This window comes from Ahaetulla prasina, chromosome 1 (assembly GCF_028640845.1).
Source record: "Ahaetulla prasina isolate Xishuangbanna chromosome 1, ASM2864084v1, whole genome shotgun sequence".
Classification (NCBI taxonomy): Eukaryota; Metazoa; Chordata; class Lepidosauria; order Squamata; family Colubridae; genus Ahaetulla; species Ahaetulla prasina.
This window is the reverse complement of record NC_080539.1, coordinates 254,860,227-254,886,526: the sequence shown is the minus strand read 5'-3', so window position 1 is coordinate 254,886,526 and position 26,300 is coordinate 254,860,227. Positions and strand designations below refer to the sequence as shown.

At 38.3% G+C, this 26,300-nt stretch overlaps 1 protein-coding gene across 5 annotated transcripts in view; it reads right to left on the bottom strand.

Annotated features, from left to right (window-relative positions):
• Positions 1–26,300, bottom strand: part of STX3 (syntaxin 3) — a 48,109-nt gene that overhangs the window by 12,685 nt on the left and 9,124 nt on the right. For 3 of the 5 annotated variants that reach the window (XR_009151856.1, XM_058154601.1, XM_058154571.1), the window contains exons 2-6: positions 5,497–5,577; positions 3,196–3,295; positions 2,857–2,931; positions 1,828–1,895; positions 1,064–1,172 (exon numbers count right to left, since the gene is read on the bottom strand). Coding sequence is in view for 4 of the 5 variants with exons in the window: in XM_058154571.1 (XP_058010554.1) it covers positions 1,064–1,172; positions 1,828–1,895; positions 2,857–2,931; positions 3,196–3,295; positions 5,497–5,577 (433 nt within the window). In the remaining variant the exon portion in view is untranslated. Of the gene's footprint in view, positions 1–1,063; positions 1,173–1,827; positions 1,896–2,856; positions 2,932–3,195; positions 3,330–5,496; positions 5,578–26,300 lie in introns of all 5 variants that reach the window. The other 2 variants (XM_058154592.1, XM_058154584.1) reach the window with 1 other exon arrangement.

Sequence of the window (26,300 nt, the reverse complement as noted above, 5' to 3'; positions counted from 1 at the left end):
ATAATAAAAAAAAAATCAGATAAAGTGCTAGTTTTAATGTGAGGGATAATATGATTATTATACATTTACTAGCTTACAAAAAACATTTGATAGATTTGACGATTGTACATTTTGTATAAACAGAGTCGAAGGTTGGTAAAGGAATGCAAAAGGAGATATTTGCAATTAAAATAAAGCACACATAAAAACACACAGAAGGCTTAGGAAATGGTTCAGCGCTGAGCAAGAAGACAGTCAAGAATGTTTATTTCACTGTCACTCAGTTTATTTAATGTTTTTTTATGGGTGAATACTTTGGATCAGGGGTCTCCAACCTTGTCAACTTTAAGCCTTGTGAATTTCAACTCCCAGAATTCCTCAGCCAGTGTTGCTTTGCTGGCTGGGGAATTCTGGGAGTTGAAGTCCACAAGTCTTAAAGTTGCCAAGGTTGGAGATTCCTGCAATAAAGACAAAGCCACATGTAGCTTTTCTCCATAATGATCATTCTGTCCTAACCCAGACCTTCAGGTCTTCCAATGGTGCATCTGTTGCTACTATAACTGAATTCATCCATTTTTCTGGTGTACATAAACAGCATCTTGAGGATTCCAATTGTCATTTTAATTCCTACTTAATTCCTAAGGCTAAAAAGGTAATGCAGGTTTAAAACATGAGCAACGGGCAACTGATTTTCAAAAAACAGCAGCTTAGAATGGAGGTAACTAAAATTAAGAAATGAAGTTTGCATGGCATTCTTTTGCTGATACCTGTCCAGCAATATTGAAATGAGTCTCCAAATTCAGTGCCCTTGAAATGTTCATGAGAGATGAACGGCCAATAACAAACAAATGGTGCAGAGCCATTTTCTCAACTTGGACCCTTGGGAAAGGGTGTATTTTTTGACACCCATGATTGGAAACATCATAAGGAGAAGTCAACACAAAGATTCTAGAAGATTCCAAGTCTGTGTAATGCCTATCAAAAGAGTCCCATTTTAAAAAACAAAGCAGAATCATTTTTCTTCCAAGCTTTCAAGATCCTACATTACTCAGGCGATGTGTAAGGCAAACAGGAAAAGCCTTACTGATCTCCAGCTGCCGTTGGATCCTCCCTTTACTCCGTTCTCGGAAGTCAACCTGTGCCTCATTGTATTTAGTCATCACTTCCACAAATTTTCGGGAAAGAACTGAGTGCTGGTGGATAAGAAAAATAAGTCATGCTTCAGAGACCCTGGCTTTCATTCCATTCCAAAAAACCTGCAGCCTTCGTTTAGTTTTTGGCTTTTTGGTAAATAAAAATTTAAATATGCCTTAATTTGTGTCTAAAATAGTTACTAAATAACTTCTAGCTAACTTATTTCCTCCTTTTCCTTTTATTTTGAAAAACATGAAAGATCATTACTTCTGTTTGTCCCCCAAAACTACTTTCAAGGCATTTAAAATCATTACATTTTTGTCAAAGCATTAAAAACGGCTCCAATCCCGCAGTCCTTCAAAATTGAAAGGTATTTTGTGTCTGGTAATTCACCTGCTACGTTTGAACCGTCACTTTCCTTTACTTCCCCTTTAATTAAAGCTGGTTTTTGGTGTTTAATTTGGACATTGGAACAGTTAATCCCTAGAGCTTCTCATGAAATATGCCTAGGAATCTGAACATGCTAGTCCTCATAATGCCAACTGGGATTGGAATCAAGGTTATGTACATGAGCAGATAAGGGCTTCAGCACTAGCAATTCACCATTGCTTCATCAAAAAATATGGTTCTGTCTCATCTATATCATTCTGTATCATTTCTTTACCCCTTGCTGGTGAAGTCATTTTAATCCAACCGCTGTGGAGCTCCACTTACCTGGGACTTCCGTATCCGCAAGTCAGCTGATGATCGAGCTGCATCCTGCTCTATATTCTGCTCCATACCTGAACAGCCAAGAAAAATGGAGAGGTATCACAGTCTGAAAGGAATTCTGGCTACATTCTGCAGAGTTAATCCCTTCTTTGGATTGTATTTAAGGGGCTTCCATTGATTCTGTTGATACTCTGACTGTTCTGGCCTGCTTCAGAGGGATTTAAAACTAATTTAAGGGTTTTATGATGTGGGAATTTTGTACAAAGTTTATATAGCAAAATGTTTTTCTCTAAATTGTTGTTTTCATGGTTGTATCCTCAGGGTGGGATTGTTTTACCAGTGAGAAGTGATTAGAAACTTTTAAAATAGTTTAAACGTATCTAGATAGAGATATAGGCAGGGATAAAGATCACTCTCTTTGTGCCATATAAGTAAACATTCAGTTTTTCAACATACCTAATTGCAGAAGAAAAGGCAAGGAAAATCTTAAGAAAAAAATACCAATTTTAAAATGGACACGTGTATAGTATTGTACTGTGGTGTAGATTGACTGAATTTATGATATTTCAAAACAAAGGAAATAGAATGCAGATCTAAACTGGGAAGAATAGAAGCTCACAATGACTTCTAATTAAACCCAGTACTATATTTTTGTACATCTTAAGTCACTTGTTAGCATTTGGAGTGGTAGGTTGTTCAGGTAGGAAGAGCAAACCTAAAGGGGAATTCTTAGCTTTGAGCACGGATTTGGTTTAAAGAGTACCCTCCCTTCATGTAATGGCTACAAAACTTTTCCTGAAGCTGGGCATCCTTCATTGGGGTTGGCTTTCAACTCCACACATCCAGAGGGCAGAGAGACTGGGGAAGGTGTCTACAGAATTCATAATATGCCCACAGGACTTGCATCTGACATGTAAAGGCAACTAAGTAAGCAACAAACATTTAAGCCACACAAATAAAATTTAGTAATTGTTTAAGTAATACTGTACAAATAAAACAATCCCCAGCCTGTTCCAGGAAGACGTCTCTTACTTTTAAGCTTGTTTCGAACAGCATTGGCCGTTTTCTTGATTTCTGATGTCAGCTGCTCCAGATCATCTTTTGTCTCTACAGAACACAAATAAGATTTCCTCTAGTAGGAGAACAGCAGTAAAGATCCTTTCTCCATTGCACTACACACAGCACCTCCCCACCCACAGTCTGGATGAATCAATTCAAGTATAAAAGGAGAAACATTTTAGTCTCTTCCAGAAGCTGCAACCACCTTTCTACTTCTACCTGACACAGAGTTAATCTTTAAAGAAAATTGGGGAGAAGGGTTTAGGATCAGAATTTTCAAACAAAAGTTTGTGAACACTGCATCCTACTCACTTGGTTCAGGGATAGGAGCAGACAGGATAATGCTGTAGAGCTTTTTTGCCTCTTCTACGCTCTTTGAAACTTTGTCAATATTCTGCCGAGTCTCTTCAATCTGCAAATTATGAAGAGATGCTGAGAAGGAATCACTGCCACAGGCCAAGAAGGGAAGACCAAATTCCATCAAGTCAGTCCAAAGCTCAAAGCTCATTTTCATTACAGAAATTCATGTAGAAACATAGCAATAGCAGCAGCCATGACCATCGTGCATGTAGTGGAGAGTGCTTTCTTATCATTGGAGACAATTTATGTCTTATTCTGCAGGCAGGGACTTGAAGAGTGAATTTTACAAAACAAGGCAGACATTTCCCCTTCTTCTGCATCAAGCAAAGATGCAATTCATCTTCTATCTACCCCCACCATCCCCGCTACAACGCTGAAAAAAATAAACCAATATTCAGTGGAAGTGTTCTATTATTTTCAGTAATGTCAGTAAACGTGTGAGCTTCACTTCTGGTTCGTACAACTGAAATCAAAATACCCTATAAGGTATTTTGATCTATCAGTAGAATCAGTTTCCCAGATGGCCAATCTATCTATCTATATCTATATCTCACTATATCTATCTATCTATCTATCTATCTATCTATCTATCTATCTATCTATCTATCTATCTATGAGGTATATATTTAAAAGCAATATTTTAAGGATCATGTTCACATTCACTCTTTATGGCTTCATAAACACTAATGCAGAATTCAGACTTATGTTCTTCGCTGCTCATAAGATCACAATAGTTTGCCTCATCCTATCATTATAATTATTATCATCCTCAACAACTACTCAAAGCAAGGAGATGTTGTTTCCTTTGTCATAGGTAGCTGCAGACCTAGTATTAGCAGTTGATATGGTAGGGAAAATGGTGCTCGTGGACCATGAGGGCCCTCCAGTAACCCTTTTTTAAGCTTAAAATTTTTTTAGGCCATACCAGACATATTCATTTTTTCTTTTGTCAAATATTCCAGGTTCTACTTTTTATTTCATAGGCACTGGAGATGAGAAAGGTAGCAGCAGTAGTGGTGACTGTAGTTTATTTTGCCCAGCATCTCCTTTTTAAATTTTGGGCTAAAGAAAATAACAAGTGATGGAAGTTGCACTGCTTCCTTTATTGCTTCCTGCCACCTCTCTCTGTCTGTCTGCCCCTTGCTGATCTTCCAAAAGGCCCACAGCAATAGCAATAGCAATTAGACTGATATACCTCTTCCTAGTGCTTTTATAGCCCTCTTTAAGCAGTTTACAGAATCAGCATATTGCCTCCAACAATCTGGGTCCTCATTTTTACCGACCTCGGAAGCATGAGTCAACCTTGAGCTGGTGAGATTTGAACTGCCGAACTGCAGTTAGCAGTCAGCTGAAGTAGCCTGCAGTGCTGCACTCTAACCCCTGCGCCACCTCGGCTCTAACAAGGAAATACAAGAAGGCTATTGAGAACATACTGACCAGAGCCTCCCATTTAGTAAAATAAAAAATGAGATGGGAATCAGGAGCATTCTACCAAGTCTGATTAAAATAGAATAGCTCTCTCAAGTCTCTTCTTCCTAAACTTTAGCCAGCAGGACATTATATAAGACTTGCAATTGAAACTGGTGCCCAAGTTCAATTCTCTCTTTAATTTTCCTCCCAGGCTAGGGATAGGCTGAAAACCTGTGGAGAAGGCCCTACATTCTCTCTGACTCTTACTACATTAAATGTATGAACTCCACTCTGGAGACTTTTTTTGGGGGGCGGGGGAAACAGGATAAACATGCTATAAGGAAAAAAAATAAATCTGGCCTTTGCCCAATGTACTAAAGAAACTGGAACTGGCTATCTCTGTTTCAATCAGGACTACTGGAACTGAGCAATCATTTTGCTCAGTGAGATTGTACCACCAGGATTCAGTGGCAAAATGGCTGTTAGCTAAAATTAGCAGTAGAAATGGGAGGAGGAACCCACTGAGAGTCAAAATGTTTACATCCCCACCCTTAAAAAAATGTATAATGTGCTTCCCAAGCTGGAAAAAAAAAGGCAATTTGGGGACCATTCTTGATCACATTACCACATTACCAATCATCTTTTGTGGCCACTTAAGTGGGTTAGTTGCCGCCCATGGCTCCTCCAACATTAGTCTCTTTTGGTCTTTGAAGTTTTTCCATCTCCTCAAATAAGAGCTTTCACAGCACAATTAAATAAATCTCACAATGTTCCACAATTTTATTACTCTGAAGCCCCAGCTTTAAATTCAGAGCTGCTTTTTCTTTTCTCAGCAATGCTTACCTCTGAAAAGAATTCATCCATGAAAGCAGTGTTGTCAATCGCAATTTCCAATTCATCTTCAGCTTCATCATCGTCCTGCTTCTGTAAAGAGACAAATAACACCAATTAGAATCATATGGTTCTTGATTTCCTAAATCTGGCCTGGTGAAGGAAAAATGCAAAACCTACATCGGTGGTATTCACAATGACAGAACGATAATAATCAAGTATATTAATTTTTAAGCCACAGAAAGACGTGCAAGGTGGTCCACTTAGTGAAAATATAATAAAAAGACAATGAAGCAGCTTCCAGTGTGATTTACGGCTGACTAACAAAAGAGATTTGGGAGATCCTCACAAGTGCACTGAATGGCAACTTCTGATGAGGAGATCACGAAACTGTCTCCTGCAGGTGTCAGCACCAGAAGCTAGGGGAGACATGTTTCTTCTCCACAGTGGTGAGGCCTTTCATAAGGACATAAATCCAGCTAAACTCAATTTCTAAACACATTTGGAAATGTTCAATTTAACCACTTTATGGATATTAGAGACCTTCAAAACAACAAGCTTAATTTGACACATAGTGAGTTTCACTTTTTTCAGATTTAAGAAATTTTAAACAGAGACTTAAGAATTTAAAATAATATGCAATTGGCCAGAGGCAAAAAAACAGGTTGTAAACAGATTGGGAGTCCAGAGAGATTTGGAATATTGATTATTTTTGCTATAAGACTTGCAAAGCAAATATATAATTAAATAACAAACGTATGGAAATGACTAAAATGGAATTAAACCTGTTAAAAACTGAAGGTTTATACAGATTGCAAATAGACACTAGAGGGAACTAAAGAGCCAGGCAGCAAAGAATTAAAATGACTAAGCTGGCTACAGTATAACCTTGTGTTATTTTAAACAGTCTTTTTTAACTCGACTGAAATATTAACATATATATATATATATATATATATATGTTTTCTGAGGTTTTCACGGGTGTTTGTATATAGGTCTTTGGTTGTTCGGGTTTTCTCCCGTGTAAAATTGGAAGTGTCTTGGTGACGTTTCGACGAAGTCTCATTCGTCATCTTCAGGCTTCAGCTTCGTGCTTCTGGGAGCAATGTGTGATCGCAGCTGTTTCTTCCTTTTAACTGCTAGTGGGGGTTTGAACTGATTGGGTGGGAGCTTGGCTGTGCTCTGATTGGATGGGGTTTTTTCTGTGCTCTGATTGGCTGGGGGTGTGTCCTGTGTTGGTGGGGGCTTGGTTGTGCTCAGTCTAGTCTGTGCTGCAGGGGGATTTGAGCTGGTGAGCTGCACAGCTGTTGTTTGGCTTTGTGGTTGTGCTACATCTTCATAGTGGGTGTCAGTCTGCTGCATGAATGGATTGGAGGGGTTTGAAATGGCTAATGTTGCAGCTGCGGTCTGGCTTCTGGTCCTTGGTCGTGCTTCATGATCAGTGTGGGTTTGGGTCTGCTTTCTGGGTGGATGTGCGGTGGTGACATCCTGTGTGGACCTTGTGAGTGTGGGTCTGGTGTCATTCCTCGTGTTAGGGACTCGTTTGTCAATAAGGGCGGGTTTCCAAAAGGCTGGTAGGCGGGAGGTGTCATCTCGTTTGTTCATGCTGTGTGGGCGTTTTTCTATCTCAATGGCTTCTCTGATTATTCTGTTGTTAAAGTGTTCAGTTTTGGCGATAGTTCTGGTCTTTTTAAAGTCAATATCATGTCCTGTGACTTTAAAGTGTTGGACCAGGGAAGAAGTTGGTTCTTCTTTTTTGAATGAGTTCTTGTGTTCTTCAATGCGTGCACTTATTCTTCTGTTGGTTTGTCCAATGTATGTGGTGGGGCAGGCGGTGCATGGGATTTCATATATATATATATATATATATATATATGTATGTATGTATGTATGTATGTATGCTTATTCCTCCTAATATTTATTCTTACATATGTTTATACACTATATAATCTTTTCTGTATGATACTTATGTATATTGTTGTGACAAAATAAATAAATAAAAATAAAAATAGACATTATAGTTTGAAAATATATGGCAGACAACAAAATTGAAATTACTAAAATGGGAAAACAAAAGCCAAATCAAGAAAAGGATCTTGACACAGAACAGCTGCAACAAAAAATTCTGAAGAAGCTTCTTTGTGGGATTTACAAAGTAAGCTGATAAAAGCTTTGAAGACTCCTTTTAAATGCTAAAGAATGATGAAATATCAAATCCTGGACGTCACAGAAATAATTTAAAGGTCAAGATTGTGCAGAGCAAAAAGAAAGAATATAAAGTTTGACTGTTTGATCAGAGGTAAACTATTTGATATTTCTGGCAACTCCTAATTGGTTTTTTGCTGAACTAGAATTAAAAAGATGATGATTTCTAAATTGTGTATAGATGAAAGTCTATGGGGAGAAAATATTTTTTTATTTTTTACTTTAAAAGAGGATAAAAGATAAATATATTAGCTTCTGCTCAGTGTGATGAAGGTTGGAAGCCACTTAGTTAATATTTTTTTTGTTGCCTTTTTCTTTTCTACATTTTTCTTTTTTCCCCCTGTACTTTCTGTACTTTTCCTTTTCTCTTTTCTTCTAGTTTAGTTTGTATCAGTTTTTATTGTGCTTATTAAAAATGTCAATAAATTAACAAAAAATGAAAAGACAATAAAGTTAGAGAGAAATGGCACAGATCTTGCATTCAGCCTGTTCTGCCATCACTTTGCCACTCATATCAAAGCCAGAGACAGTTGGCAGAAACAGAGTTCAGTTCCACAGTCATGAATCACAATAACTTCATAGCATATGCCAACCATGATTTAAAGTATATAAAGCCTGCCTGTATTATTATTATTATTCTAGCCCAATAATGGTTAAGTGGCTCTAGAAGTGTTATAAATCACTAGCAAGGAAATAATCAGAGACAGACAATCATGTCACTACACGATTTCCAAAATAATACACTTTTAAATTATTGCTGCAGGTTATCTCATCCTGATGCTCTCAGGTATCCCTGCCCATTAATTATCCTGACTGAGTCGAACAGCAATTTTAGCCTAAAACATAAGAATGACATCAGGCTTTTTAGCCTAAAACATAAGAATGACATCACAAGTTTATGTGTTCCTCCACTCTGATAAAGAAACAGTTACAGACTAGGAAAGTGCCCCAAGTCTATTATAGGAAAATTAAACAGTAGGATAGTAAGAGAAAGAATCAGGATATTTTTATTTATTTATTTATTTTATTTACATTTATATCCCGCCCTTCTCTGAAGACTCAGGGCGGCTTACAGTGAGTAAGGCAATAGTCTCATTCTATTTGTATATTTAAAAAGTCAACTTATTGCCCCCCCAACAATCTGGGTCCTCATTTTACCTACCTTATAATGGATGGAAGGCTGAGTCAACCTTGGACCTGGTGGGACTAGAACCTGCAGTAATTGCATATATTTAGGCAGATACTTGTTCTGTCTCTGTCTTGATTCTAGCACTTAGTTCTACAGCCCTAAATTGAATGGATTGGAACAGTAGCTCCAACCCCACTATTCTAAGTTGGTGCTGTCTGAGAAAAAGGGAATCCAGGCCTCTGCATGAAGAAACAAAGCTAAAAGCACCATGCCAATCTGGACTATGCAGTAATCAAGCTGAAGAGATGTTTGGAAATTGGGTCTGGCCTTATTTCCCTTGCATCCCCAGTTTTTACCCATCTGTACCCATAATCACCCCTTCTTTTGCCCTGTGCTAATGTACGCTAGCTCTTATTTCATGGTTAAAATGTAGAAGCATGGGGTGATGGCGTTTACTGTGGCTTTTGTTTCCTCAAACATGCACACAAAAATGAATGACCAATTGGGGAAGAGGGTTGATTTGATCTTAATCTGCTCACTTAAGAAATAGCTTTAATTTAAACAACCGTAAAAGGGTCATTTAAAGGAAAGCTTTTTGTTTTGCTTTTGAGGGAGGGGATTGCACAGAGCAGTATTCCAAGCGCACATGTTCTGACGCTCAAATATCAAGTTGGGATAAAGACAAACTTGGGCATTTCTTTCTGAGCATATTTTCTCATTTTACGGAATTAGTTTCCACACGTATTTTGTTTTTCAGTCCTCCAACTTCGCATTTTGCATTCTAAGAGAGGGAAAAAGCCCAAGTGGTAAAAACACAGTTCCTTACAATTTATCCCCAAGTACTTTGAGGCCAGGTTTTTCATTAGCTAAAATTAGAGAAGATAAATCAGATATGGCATTTTTATTTATTTTCAACATTAACATAGTATCAACTCAATACAATACTCTACATCAGGGGTGTCAAACTTGCATTCTCACAGTGGCGTCACGTGATGTATCGGGATTTCCCCCCCCCCCACTTTGCTAAACCGGGCGGGGCCAGTAACTGATGCATCTGGACGGAGGCCATGAGTTTGACATCCCTGCTCTACATGATTTGCAGACATTCAAAACGCCATTAGACATTCATTTTTAACTATTCAGAGAGGGAGAGGGATAAGTGAACAAAAAAGATAGTGTAATATTAATCCTAATCTACTGGTGGAAAGGTGGCCGATAAAAGATTTTAATCGTTTCTCAAAATGTCCCCTACCATTGCCCCAATTTCTTAGCCTCTTTTGTTCTTTGTGCAATGGCAATATATCTGCTCTGTCTTATTTTGTCACACTTCAAATATCAAAGGATATGCCCACTTCAGTGCCTGGGTTGCAATCTTGTGATTGTTATTGATATTGTTATTCATTGTTCATGTTGTTTATTGAGGAACATTAGCTAAGCAATCTCCAGCTTTGTAGCAATTTATCCTGTTTTAGGTAGAAAAGTTGCAAAAAGATGCCAGGCTCTTAGGTCAAAAAATTTTAAGTCACAAAGTCAGTTGATTGGGAATTCAAATGGCACAACACCAAGAACTTTCAAAGGCCAGGTAAAGTGCAACTTCCAATGTAGAATTAAAGACTTGAAGAAGAAAAAAGTCCTTTATTCCAAGCAGAAACGCATATACAAGTTGGGGAAACAAAAAGAACTAAGTGCAAAGAACAGCATCTAAAATGGCTAGGAGAAATTAAAAGATTGACACTTGTGGCCAAGCACAAGCCACCAGAGATACTGCTAGTTATCAAATTGTCTTTGTCTGATAATGGGCTTTCTTTCTCTGCTTATATTATTGGAAAGATTATTCTACTTCAGGGACGTGCTGGAGGAGGAGATTACATGTCCTTTTTACAGAAACCAAAATCTTGAGAACCTACTGTAACACTTCAGCTAACTTCTCAAGTCACAGGGAAAAAACACTTCTCCTTTTTGCCTTTCTGTATTCGTTGCTCTCCCTTCTCACTTCTCTATGAGCACCATATCCAATAAGCATCTTCTATGCCCAGTAATTTAAGCACTAAGTGATGATAATACAGAACCTGTTTGGGTGTCTGCAGGCCTTCAGGAGTATGTGAAAGATATAGTACTGTGGTGATGAGCAGGCACATCTCAATGACCATTCAATCATTGGGAATAAAATATAAATATTCCTGGTAATTCCTGGTGATGATTGCCTACCAGTCAGGTCCAAAAATAAATCAAATATAGTTACCTAATGCTGCCTAATTAAGCTAAGTTTCCATGTTACTGCTGGAAACAGAGTGTTTGTCAAATTCTCCTCCAGGGGGCAAACTTCTTTTCAGATAAATAGTTCCACTTCAAAATGCTTCCATTTGTATGACAAAATAAATTTGGGAAGTACATATATTTTTTTTGCCTACAAGCCAAAAACATTGTGTGTACAGAAGACTGAAGCTCCAAAGAAAGGAACAAGGAAGAAACATTTCCTACTTGTACTTTTTTTTTAATGCAAGAAGTATATTAAACACAGGATCTCTTCAGTTAGGCTGTTGTCAGTGACCAAAAATTAAATATTTCACACCCAGCCTCTTATCTCACTTAATTCCTCATATATCCACCAGAATAATCTGGAACTGAACACACTCAAAACCGTAGAAATGGTGGTGGACTTTAGGAGAAACCTTCCCATACTACCACCTCTTACAATACTAGAGAACACAGTATCAACAGTAGAAACCTTCAAATTTCTAGGTTCTACCATATCTCATGACCTAAAATAGATATCCAACATAAAAAACGTCAACAAAAAAGCATAACAAAGAATGTTCTTTCTGCGCCAACTCAGAAAGCTCAAACTGCCCAAGGAGTTGCTGATACAATTCTACAGAGGAATTATTGAGTCTGTCATCTGCACTTCTATAATTGTCTGTTTTGGTTCTGCAACCCAGCAAGACAGACACAGACTTCAGAGGATAAGTAGAACTGCAGAAAAAACAGTTGCTACCAACCTGCCTTCCATTGAGGACCTGTATACTGCACGAATCAAAAAGAGGGCTGTGAAAATATTTACAGACCCCTCATATCCTGGACATAAATTATTTCAACTCCTACCCTCAAAACAACGCTATAGAGCACTGCACACCAGAACAACTAGACACAAGAACAGTTTTTTCCTGAAGGCCATCACTCTGCTAAACAAATAATTCCCTCAACCCCGTCAAACTAGTTACTAAGTCTGTGTTACTATTAATCTTCTCATTGTTCCTATCACCCATCTTCTTCCACTTATGACTGTAACCTTGTTGCTGGTATCCTTAAGATTTATATTGACTGTTTATTTATTATTTATTTATTTATTTATTTATTTAATTTGATTTTTATACCGCCCTTCTCCCGAAGGACTCAGGGCGGTGTACAGGCAAAATAAAAACAACAATACAAATATACACAATTTAAATACCCTTAAAAAACTTATTCAAAATTAGCCTGATATTAAAAAAAATCATCATCAATTAAAACCCCATTTAAAATTTGTAAAATTCCCTTTTAAAATCCAATTAAGCCAGCCCCACGCGAATAAAAAGATGGGTCTTCAGTTCGCGACGAAATGTCCGAAGGTCAGGTATTTGACGTAAACCAGGGGGAAGCTCGTTCCAGAGTGGGAGCCCCCACAGAAGGCCCTTCCTGGGGCCGCCAGCCGACATTGTTTGGCGGACGGCACCCTGAGAAGTCCCTCTCTATGGGAGCGTACGGGTCGGTGGGAGGCATATGGTAGCAGCAGGCGGTCCCGTAAGTACCCAGGTCCTAAGCCATGGAGCGCTTTAAAGGTCGTAACCAACACCTTAAAGTGCACTCGAAAGGCCACAGGCAGCCAGTGCAGTCTGCGCAGGAGCGGTGTTACATGGGAGCTACGGGTAGCTCCCTCTATCACCCGCGCAGCTGCATTCTGGACTAACTGAAGCCTCCGAGTGCACTTCAAGGGGAGCCCCATGTAGAGAGCATTACAGTAATCCAGCGAGAGGTAACGAGCATGAGTGACTGTGCATAAGGCATCCCGATCAAGGAAGGCGCAACTGCGGACCAGGCGAACCTGGTAGAAGGCCCTCCTGGAGGCGGCCGTCAAATGATCTTCAAGCGACAGCCGATCATCCAGGAGGGCGCCTAAGTTGCGCACCCTATCCTTTGGGGCCAATAACTCGCCTCCGACAGCCAGCTGCGGCTGCAGCTGACTGAATCGGGATGCCGGCATCCACAGCCACTCCGTCTTGGAGGATTAAGCTTGAGCCTGTTTCTCCCCATCCAGACCCGTCGGCTTCCAAACACCGGGACAGCACTTCAACAACTTCATTGGGGTGGCCGGGGTGGAAAAATACAGCTGAGTATCATCAGCGTACTGCTGGTATCTCACCCGAAACCACTGATGATCTCACCCAGCGGCTTCATGTAGATGTTGAACAACAGGGCGAGAGAATCGACCCTGCGGGACCCCACAAGTGAGGCCTCGCGGTCGACCTCTGCCCCCGTCAACACCGTCTGCGTCCGGTCGGAGAGATAGGAGGAGAACCACCGATATCGGTGCCTCCCACTCCCAATCCCCAGCCGGCGCAGCAGATACCATGGTCGATGGTATCGAGCGCGCCGAGAGGTCTAATAAGACCAGGGCAGAGGAATAACCCCTGTCCCTGGCCCTCCAGAGATCATCCACCAATGCGACCAAAGCTGTCTCCGTGCTGTATCCGCGTCGGAAGCCGGACTGGAACGGATCTAGATAGACATCTTCATCCAGGTATTGGGGTAGCTGTCGCGCCACGGCACTCTCTACAACCTTCGCAACAAAGCGAAGGTTGGAGACTGGACGATAATTACCCAAAATAGCTGGGTCCAGGGAGGGCTTCTTAAGGAGGGGTCTCACCACCGCCTCTTTCAAGGCGGCAGGGAAAACCCCTTCCAATAAAGAAGCGTTGATAATCCTCTGGAGCCAGCCTCGTGTCACCGCCTGAGTGGCCAGTACCAGCCAGGAAGGGCACGGGTCCAGTAAACATGTCGTGCCGTGCAACCCCCCCAACAACCTTATGACTATCCTTATGACTTTCCTTATGACTATCATTAAGTGTTGTACCCAGTAGTGGGATTCAAGTAATTTAACAACCGGTTCTCTGTCCTAATAATTTCTTCCAATGACCAGTTTGCCAAACTGCTGAGAAAGTTAACAACCGGTTCTCCCGAAGTGGTGTGAACTGGGTGAATCCCACCACTGGTTGTACCTTATGATTCTTGATGAACATATCTTTTCTTTTATGTACACCGAGAGCGTATGCATCAAGACAAATTCCTTGTGTGTCCAATCACACTTAGCCAATAAAGAATTCTATTCTATTCTATAGTGTTTTCCCCCTATTGAAATAGGTTTTTAGTAATATTACCATCAAATCTCATTTCATGGTAAAACAAAATTCCGTGCTACTTTGGAGTTTTGCTGAGAGAAAACATTAGTACAGCAGGAATGTAAGTTAAAAGGCTGAAAGATATTGACCATCGATGTTTCTCATAGAGATTGTAATATACCACCACCACAACCACAGCAGTTCTGTGCTATTTACCAAGAAATAGAAAGGAAAGACAAGGTATCATCTCATCAATGACTATCCAATGCTGAAAGAATCCAAGAACAAGCAAACTGAATAGTTCCCTTTTCCCAGCATCTTTTACCGAAAAAAAGGGAGGAGAGGAATACAGTAACTCAAACAGGCACAAAAAGTCTTCTCTCCAAGCAGCAGAAGTCCGGTTTCTGCAATGACATGTTTTCAGAGTCTTATAAAATGGAGGTCAGAGGTTACATTAGTTGAGCAATCACTGAGTCATCTGGATCAAAAGGAGCACAGCTAATCTCCCATCTAGTCCTGAATATGCCTCACACTGAACAAGCAGCATTAGCAGACTGTGGTTAGAGGAGGCTTGTTTGCGCTCACCAGTTTTAGGAATACACTAACTACCTGCATATAATCAACTTCCCCTTTGGAGAATTTGTCCCTCTTTGAGCTTTTCTTGTAAAGCTGATGTGAGAGGGGCTAAGAACTTTCCTCTGTTTCCTCCTTCATCTTTTTATTCAACATTTTTAACCTTTAAAATCACAATTACACTATTACAGCTTCCCGTTATCGGAATTTTTTCTTAATTTCAACTTATCTACAGGCCTATTGTTTTATACATATACATTCTTGTTTCATAGTTACTTATTTTTATACTATTTACAATATTTACATGTCTACTACATTCTAAAATATACATTTTATCCATTATTATCATTTCTGTACAATCACTATACATTAATTTTAGACTTCTTTTCAAGCCAGTTATACTACTTGTTCCACGTCTCATAATACACAGTTTGTTTGTTTTTTGTTTGTTTTTTGTTTACATTTATACCCCGCCCTTCTCCGAAGACTCAGGGCGGCTTACAGTGTATAAGGCAATAGTCTCATTCTATTTGTATATTTTTACAAAGTCAACTTATTGCCCCCCCAACAATCTGGGTCCTCATTTTACCTACCTTATAAAGGATGGAAGGCTGAGTCAACCTTCCTCTCTGTTCCTTAATTCCATCGTTAATTTGTCCATTTCTGCGTATCCTAGCACCTTTTTTATAATCATTGTGTTTGATGCAGTTTCCTTGTTTCCAATTTTGGGCAAATGTGATTCTGGCTGCGGTGATTATATGGAGCATGATGTATTGAATTTCTTTGTTTATATTACCTTTTATTGTACCCAAAAGAAATAATTCTGGCTTCATCTCAATTTTTTGTTCAACAATTTCCTCCAAACATTTTTTAATTTTTGTCCATAATAATCCCTGGCTTTGGGACATGTCCACCACATATGGTAGTAGGTCCCTTGTTGGTGGTTACATTTCTAGCTATTTGGTGGTCTATTGGGAAACAATTTGGCCAATCTCACCTGCAGAGATTCTCAACATTCTTATCTCTCTAACATACATTTTTACAACACAGAAAGCAAAGGCTAACAGAGCCTCGTCCCTTTCCCAGCATCACCCAGCATCACCCAGTGCCCCATGCTCTCAACAGGGTGCCCCAACTCAGCCTTTGCAAGGAGCATGTGCATCCTGCATTCTTCGGCCTGAGAAAAAGCAGACCAGATGGCTGCTGTCCTTATTTAATTGCATTACACCAACATGTTTGACAACGAAAGCCTTTAAGCTAATGAATGGGATGGGTAGGGGGTGGGGGGTTGCACACTAGTTTGTACACAGAGAGAAGACCCCAGGTTGGGTTGAGGAGGATGGCAACTCAGGCAACACATAGGCACTTGAGGGATGGCATTTTACAATCCATTAAAATGAGATAGCCATTTTGGCCCATATATGCAGTCACATTTGTAATAAATATTAAATACGAAACATGCAAAATCTTAAAACAATGTCACACATGCATGCACATAAATAAGAAAACCATTTTGTGCACATTAATTTCAGTTTCTACATTTTTATGTTTTCTAGTAGTTACCCGACTGAATTGCATAGGATTTCCCATTTCTAAGGACATTCTTCTTAAGGCATTCCCAGTCATAAAAATAGAAGGTGTGTATGTCAACATCGGCAGAGACAAACTGCTATTTCCCTTTGCTCTAAGGGCATGGGGTGTGGAGAGGTTACAGTTGTCAACAGTGATTCATTCCTAGTACTGAAAACAGATACCTGGGCCCATCACACCTGAAACTCAAAGGAGGATGCTGTTTCTTACATGCCATTGAATTATTTTCTTTGAGGAGCTAAACAGTAGGATTGAAAGGCCGCCAGAATGTCCTTCTGTGTATATGTTATTAATCCATTGTCAAGTACAGAATCTCATATAGATGGTCCTTAAATTATGGCAGTAATTGTGCCTGGAATTATAGTCATAAGTTATGTTGGTCATTAAGCAGGTCACTATGCAATCACACCCAATTTTATGACATTTCTTGTGGTGGTTATTAAACAAATACCACAGTTAAGTGAGCCTATTGTACCCAATGGGCATTTTGCTGGAAATCAGAAGTAAATGCTGATTTCAGGCAAAACCATGTTAAATCGTAGTCACAAGGGAGGCTGCAAACAGCTGTTAAAGTAGGTGCTGCCAAAATATGATCACATTACTGCTGGGGGAGACGACAGCCATTAGAACTTCAAAGCCAGGTTGTAAGTAACTCTGGGGAGGTCTGTCATAACGCTATTTGCTAAGCAACCAAGTCATAAGCTGAGAACTTCCTGTATATATTTCAACACCATCCCTTTTCTTGAATTCTTTGGTACTAAAGAGCAAGTTAGTGACAGATTAAGTGCATATAATAAATATATTTATCCTGAGTAAATCAACTAAAACTGTATTATAGACCGTAAAGATGACCTTGAAGGAAATATGCAAACTTTGTTGCCAAATTGACAAGAAATATAACATATGTTATAAGTAAACAAAACAGTCAGATAATATTAGGAAGTGGCTCTGACAGATATCTCCCTAATTCATTGAACTATAAATAATAAGAGGAGGGAGAGCATTATCAGATTTCCGAGGTTCTGTTATTATAGCTGATCTCAATAAAAGTAGTTTTAACTTTCCTCTAGAGTTGATTTTTTAGTTTGTTGTGCTCAGTCAGGCTTACAGAAATGGCAGAGTCAGGGCTGTTGTCATTCACAATTGATATCCACGTTTCTACCTAGACAGTATTCAAGAAGCCAACAAAATGTAACTCATATGATTAAAATGTTATTAGAATGTTTTAAATGACTACTAATTCAAACTAATCTGCTTCAGATGAAAGGTTTTACTTCTTTTCCTAAAAAGCAGGAAGAGTGAGGCCAAATACAATGTCTAAGGGAGTGCATTCCAGTGCTTGGGAGCAACACAGAGACAGTATCTTTAACCAGATGGAGCACTGATCCCAAGTTTATTTATAATACCAGAAAAGATTATTGAGAAAAGGTGGATTATAGTTTGGCATGAGGAAAAATCAGCAGAACAGCTAAAATGAACATATGTACTCCCAGAACTACAAAAAATACAGGGACAAAGATTTGGAACACTTCTATCTATTAGCTTAAAATATTCTTCATACCTTCTGTTCCTCCTTTGGAGCTATAGCCATGTCTCAGCTAATGATTATTACAGACTATATTTACTGACTTTTTCCTACCAAATACACAGCAGTTCTACTGAGACACCAGTGCACTTGAATCTTGGAAATAAGAATGCTGCAAACCAATGCTGTCAATATTTTTATTCAGTTTTCACATTTTAGTACATCCTTCAATTTTTTCTAGTCTCCCACACCTAATTTGTTGAAGGTCAAAAGTACTGATAAATGTCTAACATTCCACTTCCAAGATGCTGTCATTAATAGCAAAACTTTCTATGCCAGCTCTTGAAATTGAGTTTCCTTGGTACAAACTACAGAACACTCCCTGTTGGCAGGCAATATCAAACACATATTTAAACCAGTCTACATATTAGGACCATATGGTTGATATAGAGTTGGAAGAAAAGAGCACAACACGCTGGGTTGCAGGACGGAAGGTTGAACAGAATATTTTTCAATTTCAGCACCTTTCAGATGTGAGGACTTCAGCTCCCAGAATTCTCCCAGCCAGAATGTTGAACAGGACAATGACCAGATGAAGAAACAACAATGAGAAGCTGGGGGAATTCTGGGAGTTGAAGTGCACACATCTTAAAATTGCTGAACTTGAGAAACCCTGACAATGGAAAATATGAACTGGAAGTACTGGATATTTCCATTATTGCACTAGGCACTCAAGTTATTTTGTGTTTCTAAAAATAGGCTAATTAAAAACAACGTTCTACAAGAGATGCTTTGCCTTTAATGAATCCGATATTTTCCATCTTTGTTATCAAGCTATAATCAGTCAGTTGACTTTTAATGTCACACAGATTTAAAAGGTAGAGTTCCTGGTTTAAATTCTGTTCTGTGGGCAGAGTAATGTTTCTACCCTTGGGAAAATTATTTAGTACAGAAACAATAAAGTTATTTAAAAACATGTTTAGCCCTAACCCTAGCCTTCCTACTTTCCATGATTAGGATATTGAAAAACTGGTTAAGTGAAAGTGCAAGCCTGCCCACTCATATTCCTCAGATATCTCACATTCTAAACATGCTAGAGGGGAAAAAAGCACCTTTACTTTCAGGAATATAATGATCAAAATAAAAAGTGAAGTTATTTGCTCCTATATCTCAACCCACATTTCCCAATTTTTAGTTATTTTGTAAAATAAATTTGTAAAATAAAGGGGAAATATGTAGTGCGCAACTGCTGGAATTGTTCCAATCACTTTACCAGCAGTGGGAGTGTTTCTATTTTCTTCTGAATAATGAAATAACAAGTTGTGATTTCATTTATTGATGTATATTGGGAAGCACAGGCAGACTGCATATGTGAAGCTCTAGGTCATCTGATGGGAAATGTCTTAGACTAGAACAGTCAGCAACATGCTAAGTCATTGCCTAACTGCCTCTTCCATTGAGGAAGGATGCATTGAGGAAAATTGGGGGATTTTTTCCTCTGCAGAGATCCATTTTCAAACTCATTTTTTTTCTAAAGCTGGCTTCTTTCCACATAGCCATTTGATCCTGTTTTGTTTCAGGAGACAGATAGGCAGAATCAGGATCCACAATCTATTTCCAACATTCTGTTGGGTTGACAGAAATAAAATTCTATAGTGTCTATAATTTCTAGTCACTGCATACAAGTTAAGAGAGGAAAAACAAACCTAAACATTTACTCATCAAGCTGACAACTTGATCATCCAAAAGTTTTACTTGAAGAAGGCTTCTGAAAAATTTTGGATCAAAAAGCATCCTTCACTGTGAGATTCCTTTGATCTTTTGTGCACAAATTTGCTGTTGATGTGCACAAACAAAAACTGGCTGCATCTTCATGCTTACAGTTACAATCTTAACCACATGTATATGGAAATGCCTATCAATTTTAAATGTTATGACACATGTGCCACAGCTGGTTAAAACAAGAACTTCCTGAAAAGGACAATGAGTTTTAATCCACACTTTTACTGATGAACTTTCTTGAGTGTTAACATTAATTTTGGCACCTCTCAAAGCCATCCATAGCACATTGGGTGGAATGAACATGTCATTAATGTGAATTCCTGTATGACAGTTGCAGTTTACTATCTGTGGTTTCCTAAAAACCAATTTTAATTATGGATTTTATTAAAATGATAGCTATTTTTCAGGGGGTTGGGTGTTAAGTAAATAGGAGTACTCTGATCCCCTCAAACCCCCCTGCTCCCAACCCTACCTTTAATTTTAAAACAAAAGCACAAAATATTGCAATGCCAATATTGGATCAGTTTACCACTAAACTCTGGCAATGCAGGGAAAAAGGTTGCCCACCACTGTGATAAATCATGATTCCTTACCATGCCTTACACAATTTATCAGCCTAGCTATTGTCTATCAAGTTGTACAAAGCATCCATATGATTCTGGAAAGAAAGATAAGACTTGTAAGGTAATTATTTGATGTCAATCATCATACAGCATTTTCTTTAGCAACATTTAAATTTACACTGTGCAAAGAAAGCTTATTTTCAGTAAAGAAAATATTAACAGGAAAGAAAATTGCTCCAAAACAAAGCAAAGATTCAACTGACATGACAATAATAAGGAAGCAGGAGTATTTTGCCTAATGTCCACATTGGTCTTATTCTGGTGCTGTAGAGAACAAGGAAAATGATCTTAGGGAGATCAGCAAACCAAGCTAAGAGAGGCTAAGGGTGTTTTTAAAATCCAGAACATCCATGTAACATTCATAAACAGCTGAGATGGACACCTCCCTAATTCGCTAAACTAGAAGTAGGTACAAGAAATCAGAGTTGTAGTCATTGTTATTCTAACTAGTCTCAATAAAAATAGTTGTAGGGAGTCCTAGGGAGTTGAATTGATTTCATTGTTTGGTCTATTTAATGGGGCTGACAAGTACCAGTTGAAGACCTATTTCCCCAGGCTTTTTAATTGCCTTTTAACTGTAGTTTAATTGTTTTTTAATTCCTATGGTTTTAGATGATACTGCCTTGCTTCTATCTGGTTTATATATTTCATTTTCCATTTTATTAGATATTATTGTAGATGTTTTTATTCAAAAACTGTACTGTTCAGTGTGCTTTATTGCAGTGTCCAGGGACCTTTGGCTATTAGGTGATTAAGATTAAGTAAAATAATTTGTCATCTGTTCTTACAAGACCATAAATCTTACAATCCTACAGAACCTCCTGTACCCTTCAAATAGTATACTGTACTGTCATGGTCCAAAGACTTTAGGCATATGTTCCCTGCAGGCTTCAACTGTGACATGCATCAGAAGTCCTTTGCTCTTACTACACTCTGCAAAACATTACCTACTGAAGCAGCTATCTAGCCAGTTCCCCATTCAGAGGGAGATGGGAAGAAGCAGCACCCTCCTTTACCAGATCATGCGATTATCCCTGTTCAGCTTCCACATTTTTCAGTTCACACAGCAATCGCTGTCCATACACCCTCTAACATACACCCCAGCTTTAAAAAAAAATCTTTTTAAGGAAGTACATCTACAGTTTTTAATTCAGGAAACCACAATGAACAGCCTGCATTCTGTTATCTGACAGGGACATATATGCTATTTAATTGTGCCTGTGTTTTCTCCATAAATGAATATGCCGAGAGGTTAAGGGGCTTATCTGTATCTGTCTGACTATCTTACCCAGAAGAGTTGGTTCTGTTACTGGCAGTACCAATTCTGACGAACTTTCATAATAGCAGATGTTAGGGTGGAGGCCCAAATGTCAAGTTCCTGCTTAGATGAATGAAGAAACCACGTATTTTAGAGCAACTCAATGTCTCACAGGGCTGCTATGCAAGCAAATAAAAAAGTCTATAATTCTGTTTTCCTCACTTCCATACCATACACCCAAACTGTTCCTTTAGTCTATTTGCAAGCTGACTTCTACAGTTTAGCACAAAGATTCTGTATGCTACAGAACTGTTCCAGCAACAATCTGTAATTAGATTTGTCATGTAGGAACCTTTACATGTACTGAACTGCAGTGGTATCAAGTAAATAAAAAGAATAACTCTTGCAAAACCTGCTTTAACCATTTGCTGTCACTATTCCTTCAAGAATAATTTAAAATATGGTCTAGTGGTAAAGGCAGAAAAAGGGTAGAAACCAGGAGAATATGAGTTCTAGTTCTGCCTTAAGCATGAAAGCCAACTGGGTGATTTTGGGCAGTCAGCCCAACTCACTTCACAGGGCTGTTGTGAGGGAAATAGGAGGAGAAGGTAGTAGGTGTGTTCGCTGCCTTGAGTTATTTACAAGAATAATAAAAGCAGGATATAAATAAATATAAGTACTTCTTGGTATGTATAAAGCACTCTTCCCTACTAATGAGTAGGAGGCTTGCTTTCCAAGATCAAAGCTTCCATATATGCTGGAAGCTCAGCTGGCAGGAGTGATCCCTGTCTCTGAAGAGAACCTGTTGACAGCTGGTGAGAAAAAAATAAAAACAGATGCCCTCAAATGAAGCTCATTTCCTAGAGTTTCATGCAGTTTTCCTGGTAGTTGATGGAAACCACTTGACATTGCCACTTTTAAGATTTTTTAAAAATTTCCCAGTCTAGTCTGCAGTCTTGAGATTTCCTAATAGTCTCCCATCCAAATATAATGTTAACTTGGTCCAACTTCTGTTGAGGTCAGTTAGAGTCAATTAAGCACTTCAACCTATTGTGAATAGTACAGATGGTATATTTTTCTAAACCCATGTTTTAAATTAATAGGACAATAACCACAAATGATGCGTAAACTTTTTTAAAAAGGACAATACAATTACAGTAAAACTTATCTGTAAGTGCCAATTAATGATCTTTTTTATTTTCTAGACCTCTTTAAACACCACGAGTCTGATATTATTTTCCTCCTAATGCAGGTTTAAAACATTTGCCTTTTAATTATAGATATATCTATCAAGAAACTTTGTTTATTTTGCTTTTAATAATTAGGGGTTTTAAAGAGAGGAACAAAAGATTTCTAAATATGTTGAAAAATAAATTTGTCTTGAGCAGTGACACCCCTGTCCATCTGACTCATTCTTTCTTTTGTAGTTTCAGCTCCATTTTTAAGTAACTTGTAGTTTAGTCTAATAAAAATGTAACTTGCTCATTTTGTGGGGATCTTGCAAGACATACACATTCCAATGAAGCAGAAAGGATTAAAGGTCCTGCCGTTTAGATTCAGAGATGGAATTTATCATAGTGTGAAGAATCAAAGTCAGAAGAAATGCCTTCTCTCTTTATTTCTAAATCTTATTCTGAAGGGTTTTCTTTGGATAACCAACCAAATTATTCAAACTCTGCCTGGAGGTTTAAACAAGTTCTGTATTTTTGGCTTGATCACTGATGAGCCAAAGCAGTAAAAGCAAATTCCACTTGACAGAACAAACTTCATCTGTTAGTTGGCAGGCATTTTTTTAAAAGAAAAATTGCCTCTTAGAAAAATAGTAAGAAGCCATTACATTCTGTCTGATGATCTTTACCCAGGAGTGGAGTTTTAAGCTTTAGGAGCTTTGCTTTTTTACACAGAAAATCAGATATTCTCATGATTTTAGGATTTAAATAGTTCCTAAAAGGAAAGATTTCACTCATGCAAGGGCAAGGAGGGGGCACGGGGAGAGGGGGCTGAAGGGAAAGAGAAATTCACGTAAGTTCCAGATCCAAATTCACATAAGTTCCAGATCCGATATTAACAGCCATATCAGGAACATACCATTCTTCATGTGGTAAATATAATTATTATAATTGCACAGTATTTCACTCTTAAAATACAAGTTTTGAAGTATAGTGCTTCTGATTATAAGCAGAGAAAAATACCTAAAATATAGTAACAATGTCTTTTCAATGCCCACAAGTCATAATATTTTAAATATATTAAGATTTTACTGATGACAGTGATATATTAGATAGATGAACCTTGGGCTGTGGTCAATCCAGAACTGTCTTCGATTAAAAAAAGGATGGTGGTAAATAGCAGGTAAAAATATAGGAGATTATTTGTAGTTCAGGGTTGAAATGAGGAGTCCTTGGTGCTCTCTGAGCTTGCTTGTTTTCTTACAGACGTTTCATTACCCAAACTAGGTAACATCATCAGTGCTAGTCAAGGATTGCTGTTTGCTGTCAGTTTATATTTTGGTGATTTGCTTGTCTGCATGGGTGGGGGCAGTCTTAGACAATAGCAGGTAACTTGAAACAATTTAAACAAAGCTAGCGGATTAGTTCTCAGTTGTATATTCTGAATTGGGCATTGGGTCAGATTAATTAATTAGCCTCCAATTAAGTCTACAATTCTTGTGTAAGAAAGAAATGGACTTTTCACATCTCACCTTGTTGTATTACTAAATTGTAAAGAGATGGGAAATTGAAGCTTTCCTCTTATAATGGACAACCAAATTGTAGAGTTCAAGCTGTATACATCCACTTCAGGAACTAAATATGAAGGAAGTGGGGTACAGTAATATATTCAGAACACTAATATGTGCCCCAAAACAATTTCACTTTCCCTTTAAAGAAAAGTAAAAGCATGTTTATGGGCACATCATTTCACATTTCAGATGACATAGTGAAAGATTTACATGCTTGTGGAGGTAGCGCACAAATCATTACACAAAGAGAAAATTATGTGGCCCAGATAGTGAGGCTAAATGTTTATCCAAGCCACTCAGGTCCCCAAACACAGAAACAGCATCCGGCAATGTGATTTTTCCTCTGATATTTGAAGGAATATCCTCAAGAGCCAATGTTCTCACTCAGATGAGACCACAATTGAAAGCACCGCAGGACATAGGCTTCTGCTTCTGTCATGGATATAACCCTCAAGGAATGTTATATGCAGTTTTGCCAAGGAAGCTGGGGGAAAACTCCATGCTGGAACGTTTCTCTTCCTGAATGTTCCCCCTCCACCTGGAACCTTTTCCATCAAGAAGGGGGGAAAATGTCATAAACTCTTGTCCAGAAACTCCCTCCCTAATTGTAGTTCTCTATAAAATCACTGCCTGTTTGGAACTTAAGTTCACAGAGGAATAAAAATAAAATTAATCCCCTTCTCTCTCCCGAGCATTTTATCTTCTCTCCTCCTGATTGATGGTTTTATAATCCTGACTAAATCTGTCACTCTTTTCCTCCCTTCGCCAGGCTCTTTCTGAAGCTGGGCAGAGAAACAAGTAGTTCATTTGTGCAAGGTCATCATAACCGTGGTCCATTCTCTCAATGTTACTGGTTTCATGGACTTTGGACCCTCCAAATACAGGAAAGCAGAGAGTTCAGCCCTTCAAGTTCAGCAGGAGAAAACAAAAGGTGATTTCTCTCACTGGATTAACTTTTGTGCCAGCAAAGCAAGATAGTGGTATAGGGAACAAGCCATGGGCCGGTAACAGCCTGCGGACCAGGGGATGGGGACTCCTGAAATAAAAGATTCATAAATCCCGCACTTCTCCTCAGAGCTATGCAGAAAGAAGAATTTATGGAAAGTGTAAGGAATCAAACTTCCAGGTATTCTGGTTCATAGGATTATCATTACAATCCAAAACACTCACATACAAACATTTCAGATTAAAGATAGAATAGAATAGAATAGAATAGAATAGAATAGAATAGAATAGAATAGAATAGAATAGAATAGAATAGAATAGAATAGAATTTTTTATTGGCCAAGTGTGATTAGACACACAAGGAATTTGTCTTGGTGCATATGCTTTCAGTGTACATAAAAGAAAAGATACCTTCATCAAGGTACAACATTCACAACACTTAGTGATGGTCATAGGGTACAAATTTAACACTTAATGATACAACACTAAATGATAACCAAATAAGCAATCAGGAAACAATCTATATTTCAGATTAAAGATAATGAGAAAGATAATTTACTTGCTCCCAATCAAAATAAATAAATAAATAAATAAAATAAATAAAAGATTACCACCATATTTGCTTCAAAATTCTGTTCAAGGGTAAAATAGGTGATGATTCATTATTTTACTATTTAAAATCTGCACTTTAAAAAAAATTATTGAAATGCCTGGGAAGTTTTTACCGGAAGGAAATTCAGTTACTTTTCCTACAATCGGGTTTTTAATATGCAGCACAGTCAGTTATATTGCTCAATGACTTGAGCAGGAAAAATGAATTACACACATTGAAAGCAAAATGCAAATGTACAGAATTTCTGCAGAATTCAGGTTGCCTAATTTAAAATTTGTAAAGAAAAATGATTCAGTTCCACTTTATTATAAAAAATCATCTGTATCTTATAAGCAAAGAGCACAATTTGTTTTTAAAAGAGGAACTTTGTTTGACCTTAACAACTAAGAGATACTTTTGTTTCACACATTTTCAGTAAAAGTAGAAGATTAATTATAGCGTACTATATGTTGAAAGCT